The 11,162-nt window shown below is 48.1% G+C and overlaps 1 protein-coding gene across 2 annotated transcripts in view; it reads left to right on the top strand.

The window, feature by feature from the left end:
• Window positions 1-11,162, top strand: part of nrp2a (neuropilin 2a) — a 59,251-nt gene that overhangs the window by 22,899 nt on the left and 25,190 nt on the right. For both annotated transcript variants that reach the window (XM_023393275.2, XM_023393276.2), the window contains exons 4-7: window positions 4,517-4,747; window positions 6,090-6,245; window positions 6,839-7,008; window positions 7,855-8,010. In XM_023393275.2, coding sequence (XP_023249043.1) covers window positions 4,517-4,747; window positions 6,090-6,245; window positions 6,839-7,008; window positions 7,855-8,010 — 713 coding nt within the window. The remainder of the gene's footprint in view (window positions 1-4,516; window positions 4,748-6,089; window positions 6,246-6,838; window positions 7,009-7,854; window positions 8,011-11,162) is intronic.

Below are 11,162 nucleotides of genomic sequence, written 5' to 3'. Positions count from 1 at the left end.
CCCCCCCATACACACACGCACACACGCGCGCACGTATGCCTTAATCCTGTTGTACAGTGAAAGTGCACGGCTCCCCTCCTCCCCCTTATTGTTGTGGCCTACTTTGCTCCTACTCATGCATGCTTAACCCTTTATTCAGCCCCAGACTACCACCACCCCCACCATATCCGCCCCATCATACACTTTCACTTACACCCGGTCACGTGCCGCTGATGCTGTTACCACGGCTACAGGGGGAAGACTTGTCAGCGAAAGCCCCCTTTTTCCCAGTTCCTCCAAAGCCCACCACTAACGCGGCGGGGGCAGATAACGTCGCAGCCAATCCTGGGTTAAGACGAGGTCGAGAGCACCGGGGGGGCGTCTCGTCCCCTTCGTGGACGCCGGTGACCGCTACCGTGGCATCTGTGGGGTCGCGGCGTGGGCACAGCCTAAGGCAAAACCCCCCCCACCCCACCCGAGCGCCAGTCATAACACGGGCCCTGGGTGTATTCCCCATGCCGTCGTGTTGATTGGATGCCGAGTCTTGCATCAGCGCTGGCTGTTACTATATGGCTGATTGCCATGTGGTGTTTATTCCTGAAACACCCGAGTCATCCCAATGCTGAAATTACACTCAAGTAATTAACTGGCAAAGGTAAATTAAATTCATGAATAAATAAACTGAGCGCAAAGAGTGTTTAAGACTGATCAGTGATGAAGAAAACATGTCCCAAAATGAAATAATAAGACAGCAACTGCATGAATAAGATTCAAGAAATCTAGACTTGCACGAACACTTTGATCACAAACAGCAGGAGGCTTTTTGGCGTCTGCTTCCTTTCGCGCTCAAGATTAAAAAAAAAACTTAATGATGGCATTCCATCCCACAGCTCATAACAGAGGGATCAGCGCGATACGTGACTCAGAAGAATTCCTCCCTCCAAATAAAGCTGCTTCAGATTGATGCAAAATGTCTCTCTGGGTCTATAAAAGTGTCGAGCCGTGGCACGCCAAGAATGTTGTTTTTCTTTTCTTGTGTTTCCTTGTTGCTCACGATGTTGTTGTTGTTGTTGTTGTTGTTGTTGTTGTTACAGCGAGGTTTCCACCCTAACCTCCCCTCCCCTGTGTAGCACGTACATTCACGCACGCTTGCACACACCCCTCCTCAGATGCCTCAGGAGAGATTTTCTTCAATGAAACCCTGAACTCAGCTCAGGCTGGGTTACATGAGAGATGCGCTGTGTGTTTGTGTGTGAGTGAGTAGATGTCTGTCAGACAGGCAGGTAGAGAGCGGAGGGTGAGGCGGTTTTGATGTGCGGCAGACACTCGGCGAAACACAGGGGTGAGCCCCTCAGCGAGAGTTGCGTGCCGAGGATAGGAGGAGCGAGGCGACGCCAGGCGAGACGGAGAGTTAAAAGAGTGAATGAGCTCAGATTCTGCACGTCTGGCTGAGAAGAGAGGGAAGGAGGGAAGGGATGAGAGAGGAAGAGGGGAGGAGGAGGGAGGGAGGGAAAGGGGGTAACCCCCGACATGACATGTGAAGCTGCTACTACATCAGGCACTCATGTGCAAGAGTCGAGTGGTTTCTACCCAGCAACTCACCCTCACCCCCCACCACCCCCCCAGCCCCGGGGCACAAATGCGCACATACTCACACATACTATGACCCCCCCCCCCTTTGCCAGCAGACAGCTCTTGCCAAATGGCAGCTCATGGTGTGATGCAGGCACCAACCAGGGGCCAAGACATGGGCCAAGGAGTGACGGGGGGAGGTGGGGGGGGGGCTTGTTTTTGGCATGTTCATATACTGTGAACTAATGAGCGCTAACGAAAAGAGAAGGTACTCATGCATACGCAAACACAGACAAGCGTGCACACGGAAACGTATGAACACATGCATGCACACAGCATTGGCACGTGGCAGCGCAGAGTGTGTGTGTGTGTGTGTGTGTGAAGCTCCTAGTTCTTGCACACTGAGTGTAAAACACACAGTGGAAACACAGAGCGGTGTGTTTGGAGGCGATGGAGTCAAGCTGTGCTCAGATTGAAGTTTCGAAGCAGTAGGACTCCAGACTGCTGCACTGTGACCCAAAAAGAAACAAGGCCAGTGTGTTAGTGGGTCTCACACATACTGGGAAGCTGTCACACACACCTTCAGACACAGACACACACACACACACACACACACACACACACACACGCACACACACACACAGACAAAGATGCAGCAGCAAAAAAAATACACACAACCAGGTTCATAAAAGGAATACACACACACACACACACAAACACACACACACACACACAAAAAAGACATACTCATGCAAAGGGATGCATATTGCTCACGCATACTGCGTAGTTCATTGTTTTGTTATAGCTACATTACAATCACATGCACGTTATTGCTTTAATGGATTCATAGCATTCGTGTTTACTCTGATTTTATGCTGCTCGCTCATGCACAGTGCCGACACACACACACTCACAACACACACTTAACACAGAGAGGTGAGGTCAGTAGTAGTAGAATAGGGGCGATATCGCCGGTAGCTCGCTTTAAATTACCATCATATTTCAACATGCCTAGTTCTGTGTGTGTGTGTAGGCAGCCAGGGCTCCAAGCATGAAGGCAGATGATCCACTGGTGTTTTTGATGTTACGGCGCGTGTGGGAGTCGACACAAGAGGTTCAGCACTGCTTTTAACATGTAGGGGGGAAGATTCGTACATTTGTGTCAACACCCTCTGCACAACATGCGCACAAAATAGGTCGATAGACTGACAGGTACACACCAGCACGTGCACTTTTTGCGCGTGCGCTCATACGGGACGTACGCACAGTGAATGAAGGAAAGAACGTTTTTTTTAAGGACGATGAAGCAGGAAAAGCGAGAAAAAATAGATAAAAGGAAGCTGCTGGAGAAAAGAGGAAAAACAAAGCAAGAGAGACACAGACAGTGTATATCTCCTGAGTTTTCTCTCCCTCTCTCCGTGCTGATTGGGGTCAGTTCCCTGCCATTAAGCAAGTGCAGACAGGGGAGGGCCGGAGCAGTCAGTCGACCCCTCTGCTTTTATAGGGCTGCCTGATAATAAGGACTGGTGCCTCGGAGGAATGCTGCAGAAGGAATGTGCTGTTAACATGTCTGTGTTCCTGAACGCTGCTTTTTCTGAATATGTATGTGGTTATCAAACGCAGCCTGGCAGTTCTCTGACACACTGCAGAGATGCTGGATTCCCAGGTTTTGAAATCCACCAGAAGCTTCTCCCATGAGTCCCCTCAACATGACCTCCCTGTCTGCCTTCCAGCACACTCGGCGATGGGAACACAACGCACGAAACAGACTGTTTTTCCTTATGCTAGTTATATGCTAGCCAGTTAAAGAGTTTCTTGGCAAAGGAATATATATGAGATGTATTTCCTACCAGTCAGTCAAGTGCAGAGATGTTGGAAATGACAACATCCAGTGCAAGTGCGTTAATAAATAAAAGCACCATCAGTCGGTTGAGGAAGGCCGCTACCACAGGCATTTCTGACATGTGCAGTTAAACAAAGATCTAATAAAGATGCTGCAGTCTCTTAGCAACATTATCGCAGGAAGATATTTGCCCTTCTGGCAAGTGTAAAAATAGAAAGAGATGCAGAATGGCAACCAGACAGACTGTTATAGTGAGTGAGAAAATAGCCCGGGATTGTGAATGGGAGTGTATGTGTGTGTGTGACATTTGTGTAAAGTCCCTTGTCTATTTTGTGAGTGTGTGTGCTGGACCGTCAGCACCCTCATTGATGTGCCGGTCCGTAAACACTCGTCTGTGACAGGCTCCCCGGTGGGCCGCAGAGCAGTGGCTGATGGGTAGATGATCTGAGCCACACAGCTGCCGCCGCTCAAGGTGAGCCGCCCAGGGCGCATAAATCTGCATGGCTGATGAGGAAGCCACCGCAAAGGGCCCACTTAGAACCATTTTTACAACATTTGCAGTGTGTGTGTGCATTTGAGTGTCTGTATGTGTGAGACACAGAGAGAGAGACACACACACACACACACACACACTCAGAGAGGGAGTGCAAAAAAAAAGAAAAAGAGGGGAGGAGAGAATATTTGTTTTGAATATATGCTACAGAGCAGGGGTCAGTCTGCTCCCCTATTTAGCCTCACATAAGTGCGTGTCATTGAATGTGTCATATTATGTAACGTCATGCATATGAGGAGGGGGGCCGGCTAACGAAAAAGAGTCATCAGCATGCTGGTATAACACGATGCAGCGTTAGACGTGCCTACTTGAGCATTTGCTCACTGTGTATTTTCTCCTCCATCGGTCATCATAAAGCGCGTGTGTGTGTGTGTGTGTTTGTGCGTCTCGCCACCACAGCTCCTGTATATTCCAGCCTGCTGTCAGTGATAAACGACTCTCTGAAACACCCTCTGCAAGTCAGATGAGATATCCCTCTGTGATCGATTGCTTATGCCTGTATCTTCTCCCAATATGACCGATTTGCTTATTCATTTCTAAATATCCTCTTATCCTTGTTTCCCGCTCAGGGTCAGAATTCTGCTTCCGCAACTTCACCAGCTCCTCCGGCATGATCGAGTCCCCAGGGTTCCCGGATAAATACCCTCACAACCTGGAGTGCTCCTACATGATCATCGCCCCGCCCCGCATGGACATCATCCTCACGTTCCTGACCTTTGACCTGGAGAACGACCCCCTGCTGGTGGGAGAGGGCGACTGCAAGTACGACTGGCTGGACGTGTGGGACGGTCTACCACAAGGTGAGGGCGCACACACACACACACTCTCACTTTATGAAAGTGCATGGACACACACATGCTTGGAAAATCGTTACAACCCCCTCCACACACACATTCCCACACACATTTACATACCAGCCTTCAATTTCCTGAGCAGCCTTGGCTCTCTTTGATGTAAGCAGTGTTGCCTTACATTCCTTTACATTACATAGAGGAAACGTTATTACACGGGGAGCTGAAAGTGCTTCAACACCCCTAAGGAGCAGCCCTTTCCCATGCCCCTCTCCCCTCTCCATAATAACCCCCCTTCATCACCCCCCCTCCTTCCTATCCTCCTCTGTCCTCCCTTCTTATCACCTAGCGCTTCCTTCCTCCCCCGGGTGAGTGAGAGTGACGGCCACGATGAATATCTGTTTGTAAACCAATGGGAGGTGCCGATGTGTCGCCGAAGTGGCCTATCGGCTGCGATCAGGAAGTGGCGAGGAAAAAAACAAAACATTTGAGGATGTTATCAAGGCGCTTTGAATGTGACCGCCATAGGGTAATGTTAGCTGCTGTGGTTCTGTTGAAAAGCACATTAGTGGTGGTGAGTGGTTCACTTCCCACCTCTCTCTTGCTGACTCCCACCACCACCGCCACCAGCACCACCTCCCTTTTTTAAAAAAGAAAAAAAATGAAGCAGAGAACTGAGGATTTGCTCTAATTATTCTATTTTCAGTTGCTAAAAAGGGATCCAAGTGGATTTAAAATTCCAATTATAGCCTTGAATTTGGGAGCTTTGATAGCTGAAAACAATTTATACCATTCAAAGTTGTGAATTAGGAGGAAATTAAAGTGTAACCCAGTTCCAGTGAGCCGAGTCCTCGGGCATGAAAGAGGGATGGGAGACAAGACGGAAGGGTGAAGAATTTGGTGTCTGGCAACGGAGCTACTCTTGAGACTATTGTAATCCTCACTAGTGCGTGTGTGTCTGTCTGCGCGTGCGTGTGTGTGTGTGTGTCTGTCTGTCTGCAGCTGATGCCAGTGCAGCTTGCATTAAGGCAGGGATTCCAATCCCCCTGCTGGGCCCTGGCTGAGACACTCACGGCAGATGGAGGGATGGACAGGAGAGAAAAGGGAGAAAGAGGAATGATGGGAGGAAGAGAGATGGGGGGGTGGAGGGAGGGGGTCGGGGATGCACGCTGCGACTCATTAGACAACACTTACTGAAGCAGCGTGGCCACAGGAAACCTGTCTCTGCACTGTTCCTAAGGATGCTGCAAGACAAAATATTTCATGTTTTTGCTGCAAAAACCAGAAACTCAAAAACAACAACAACATATGTTTACATGAACCTGATTTATGTGTGTGTGTGTGTCTGCAGTTTCTCCTCTGATTGGCCGGTACTGCGGGACAAAGATCCCTCCAGAGATCCAGTCGTCCTCCGGCCTGCTGTCCCTCTCCTTCCACACCGACATGGCCGTGGCCAAAGACGGCTTCTCCGCCCGCTACAACATGACCCACAAAGAAGTCACCGGCTGTGAGTGAGAGATAACTTTTAGAGTGTGTGTGTGTGTGTGTGTGTGTGTGCGCGCGCGCCTTCAAACACTCTCTGTGTAGGTTTGTTTACCTGTTTTTATTCCCATCTCCATTTTGCTCTCCTTTCAGCCGCTTGTCCTCCATCATCTCTGCCGACACTCATCTTTCTTTCCTCCTCTTTCACTCCTCTTACCCTCTCGATCTTTCCAGCTTTACCTACTTTAATGCTATTTCAATCTCAAAGTTCCCTCTCACCCCTCTCAGCCTATTTTGCTCTCTCCTAAGGGAGCATGATTTCTCAGAAGCCGACTCATAGTATTTTCTTTTAGAATATAAATTAACTTCACCTCAATTTACCTCCTCTCACCTGTTGGGCTGCTCTCTGTCTCTCTCTGCCCTTTCTCTGTCTGGATTTACCTTTTTTCGTCCCTGTCTTCAAGCTCCATTCTCTGTTATTCAGATCTCCCTCTCCGTCTCTTTCTAAAAAAGTGCCACCCATCCTATTCAAGCTTTTTCTTTGCTCCCTTCTTCATCTTCCGTCTCGACTCTGCGTCAACAAATACTGTGTGAACCCCTCCATTTCTCTCCCGCCAGCGTTCCACTGTAGCATGGCCCTCGGCATGGAGTCGGGGAAGATCAGTGACGACCAGATCACCGCTTCCACCACCTTCTACGACAGCCGCTGGTTGCCGCGGCAGGCCCGCCTCAACAACGATGACAACGCCTGGACGCCGTCAGAGGACAGCAACAAGGAGTATATACAGGTATGCACAAGTGTGTTTTAGATGTTACAGAGTTCAACCTGCATTTCCTGTTTAAAGTAGCAACCAAAAGCTTTTATGACCTTTAAATGCAGTGGCTAATAATTCCAGCTGTGAGCGCACAGAGGAAGATGAATCTGAATCAACATTACTTTCGTTTGCTGAGGATAATAAATGTCGAGAATTTGTCTCAGTGGTATTAGTGTAAAGGAAAAAGATGCACCAGGCAACAGCATCTTGTACATAGAGAGGACACACACACACACACACACACACAAACACAGAAACACAGGCATATAAAGGAAATGGAGGAACTGTGAACTGATGATAAGGAAGTGCTTCTGTGCTCTCAATCTTTCCTGTCTCAAACACATACACATGGGTCCAGGCGTGCGTATGCATTCATAGACACACACACACACACACACACACACACACACACACACACACACACACACACAGGCGCGCGCGCGAGAAGAGCAGCGAGAAGCCCCGTGATTGATGAAGGTGCTCTTCAGGAATGCATCCGAACACTGCGCCATTGATCTTTGCCTCCAGCCTTTCCTCCCCTCACACACACGACAAATGCGCAGACACTCTCACACACACAGACACACACATAAACACACCACCTAGGCTTCCTCAGCAGTAGGCCACAGTCGGTGTCCATCCCCTGCTGTCTGTGTGACAGATACTCACAGCAGCTGCTCCGGCTCTGTTATCTACATCAACCCTGAGCCCCATAAATCCCTGCTACGTTTGTTCTATTCAGTTATTTTGATATATAAATATATTTCCAATATAATCAAGTATTAAATCATTTCTTCTTCTTTTTCTTTTAAATTCCAGGTTGACCTCCAGTTCCTGAAGGTTTTGGCGGGCATTTCCACACAAGGGGCCGTTTCTAAAGAGACTCAGAAGTCCTACTACGTCACCACCTTCAAACTGGAGGTCAGCACCAACGGAGAAGACTGGATGGTGTACCGGCATGGCAAGAACCACAAGGTAGGCTTTTATAAGAACCAGCCAAACTAGATTTACATGATGCGCACAAGAGACAAAGAGGCGAAAGGGAGCCGACGATTTGAACTCGCGCCGCACTTTCTCGAACCTCTGTTATGATTCGTTGTGTGCATCTCAGAGCGGTATCAGTGGCTGCAACGTTCCTGAAAGAGTCTTTCCCCCTCGTAGGACTGTGTGTGAACCTGAGTCACGACCCCGGTCATGAGGTAGAGAGAGAGAGAGAGAGAGAGAGAAAGGGAATGGGAGGGAGGAAGAGATAGAGAAAGAGTAAACTGACAAACAAGAACAATGGAGTCCTCTGTGTGCCCTTATCTGGGCTTGCTATTCATCATCTCTCTCACACTGCGTGCACACACAAACACACACATGGGCTTGTGAAACCGGTGGGAGTCGCACCACGTGTGGACCGAGCAAGTTTGTTAAAGAGGTTCATATCAACGTTATTTCCTGTAATTGGTGTCGTTTAGTGCTATGAATGAGCCTCACTGTGTCCATCCTTGTTTGTTTGTGTGTAACTTGGGGGGGGGGGTGTGTTCACACACAGGCTTGTGAATGACTGTGCGTACAGTGCAGGTTGTTGTTGTTGTCGCGGTGCGACCTACAGTAAACCCGTCTCCGGGGGATTCGAACTCTGTCCCTCACGTCTGGGTTAAGGTCACTGTGGATAGAAAAAGTGAATAGAGAGTGGTAGGGGGGCGCGTTAATCCACACACTTCCCCACACGGACTGGGACTCCCCTTCTGTGTGTCCCAGTGATTGGTTTGGGTGGGGCCGGTGGGGGGTATTTGATGCGGAGATTATTGAGCGAAACGTGGATTTGACTTAAAAAGTCAACATCTGTGCAATTTATTAGACACCCCCCCCCGACAGCCCCCGACCTCATCCACACACACACACACACACATGTAGAAAACCTCCCCTTTAAACAACCTCTGGCTGATCTCTCTGTCTGGAGGTCTGTGCGTGTGTGCGCATATGTATATGATGTGGCCTGTCTGTCTGTACTGTGTAATCTGAGTCCACTAATCTGTCTGAGCAAAGAGAAAAAATCTGCTCAGACACTTTCAGACATGGACGCAGACAGATGCACCAACATGCATCTGGGAGGGATATCGCCTGTTCTGGGAGTGTTCGCTTTGGAAGTTTTAAACTGGTTATGTTTTCAGCTAGTCCGACAGGAAGATGAAAGATCAATAAAATATGTCAGATTATAGATATTCCTCAAAGCCACACTGAAAGCAGGAAATAACGCCTGATACTTTTACCAATGGGACATAACTTTATCTACAGAAAATATAGATGTGATTAGGTATACCATCTGTTTTGGATGTTGATAAAGAAAAGATGACAAGTTACAACATTTACTCCATGTGCTCTCGAATTATGCCCAAAATCCTCGAGGATTTCTTGTGCGTTCACAGTCTGTGATGTATAATATAGAGGCAAGGCGTCTCAGCTTAGGTCGGATCAAACTTTCTCTTTGTGTTTCTACCGACCACAGGCAGTGATGGATGGATTGGATTTAGGGATAACGCCTTTGACAAATGAAGCACAATTTGTGGTCGTGATTCCAGCTTGGCCTGTTTTCTTTTTTTTTTTTTTAGTATTAGTGAGGATTTCGCTCTGTTCTTCGCTCGTTCTCCGTGAGCCAGGTTCTCCTCAGGTCCTGGGGGGCTGCAGTTGAATCTTCCGTGACTGCTAATCCACCAGTCATGTCGTACAAACTCCCAGTTAGCCCATCCTAAGCCCCCCAAAGAGCCCTTAAGTGGTTGAAGCTCAATGCTCATCAGGGGGTCCTGTAATAACTGGGATTTGGTTCTTCTAATTGTCATTTAACAGAGAGTTTGAAGCTAATGTGGCTTTGAAAGATTGTTGCGTGCATGTGACGGTGGTGTTTGTGGAAGGTTGAGCCGTGAGTGTGTCTGTGCATCAGATGTGAATCACCCATGAGTAAAAGGATTGGCTTTGGCACTTCTTACCTCAACGTGTTTGTTATTGGGAGAGAGCGCGATCCCATTCATTGTCAAGATTTGTGTCCTTATTTGCTGTGTTAACAAAGACCGAAGGATTTAATGCCAATAAAGATTATTTGACAGCAAGAGGAGGCAGGCAGAGAGAGAGAGTGAGAGAGAGAGGGAGAGGAATTGTGGGAAAGAGGGTTTTTTTTTTTTTGGAAAGAAATGAAAGTGCAGTGTGAAAAGAAAAACACCAGCACTGCAGATTGCAATCACCTCAGTCACACCAGCAAACAGGCTTTGTGCATGTGTGTATGGGTGTAGTGTGAGTGAGTGTGTGTGAGTGTGTGTGTTTGTGTGTGTGTGATTTTTTTTTTTGACACATTTTCTGCATACCAACACATTTTCAGTTTGACACCCATGTGACTTGTTAATTCTAAATCACACTACTCACATATGCAACTCATTACTTGATGAGACAAGAGCACACTTAGGAATTGCATATCTATCTCTCTCTCTCTCCCACACACACACACACACACACATGGATACAAACACACAATGATTTTTTTATCCACCCAAACACCCAAAACAAATTAACATTAAAGACACTCTGTCATACGTCTGTGAAGAAAATCCCATCAGCCCCAGTGATAGCAAAGCACTGTGAGGCTATGCTATATCTGCTCAACACACACACACACACACACACACACACACACACACACAAAGTAACCTGGGAGTGAAAAAACAGCCCACACAGCATTTCAGCCTGCTCCTCCATCACAGTGTCACACACTCACATACGAACACACACACAAAAGCTTTGTTTTTTCAGTCACTCATTCTTTATGACATAAAGCTGCATGTGCACACTCAATCACACACACACACACGCACACACAGGTGAGGAGTCACACACACACACACATGCACACAGGCAGAGTCGGACCACAACTGCTAACACAGCTACAAAGTGGAAGACTTCAGCATAAGGTGGTGTAAGGCAACCTTAGCGCGCGCACACACACACACACACACACACACACACACACACACACACACACACACACACACACACACTGCTAGCCCCTCTTAGAGGCAGTAGTGGAGAGCGGCCAGCTGGAACCAGTTCCTACTGTCAACATCTTCATTCCGAGAGCAGAGAAGAGTGCAGGG

Source organism: Seriola lalandi, unplaced genomic scaffold (assembly GCF_002814215.2).
Source record: "Seriola lalandi dorsalis isolate HSWRI2012SDOR001 ecotype SW California unplaced genomic scaffold, Sedor1 jcf7180002054933, whole genome shotgun sequence".
Lineage (NCBI taxonomy): Eukaryota > Metazoa > Chordata > Actinopteri > Carangiformes > Carangidae > Seriola > Seriola lalandi.
Note: the sequence above shows the minus strand (reverse complement) of the source record. Positions and strands in the feature narration are given on the sequence as shown.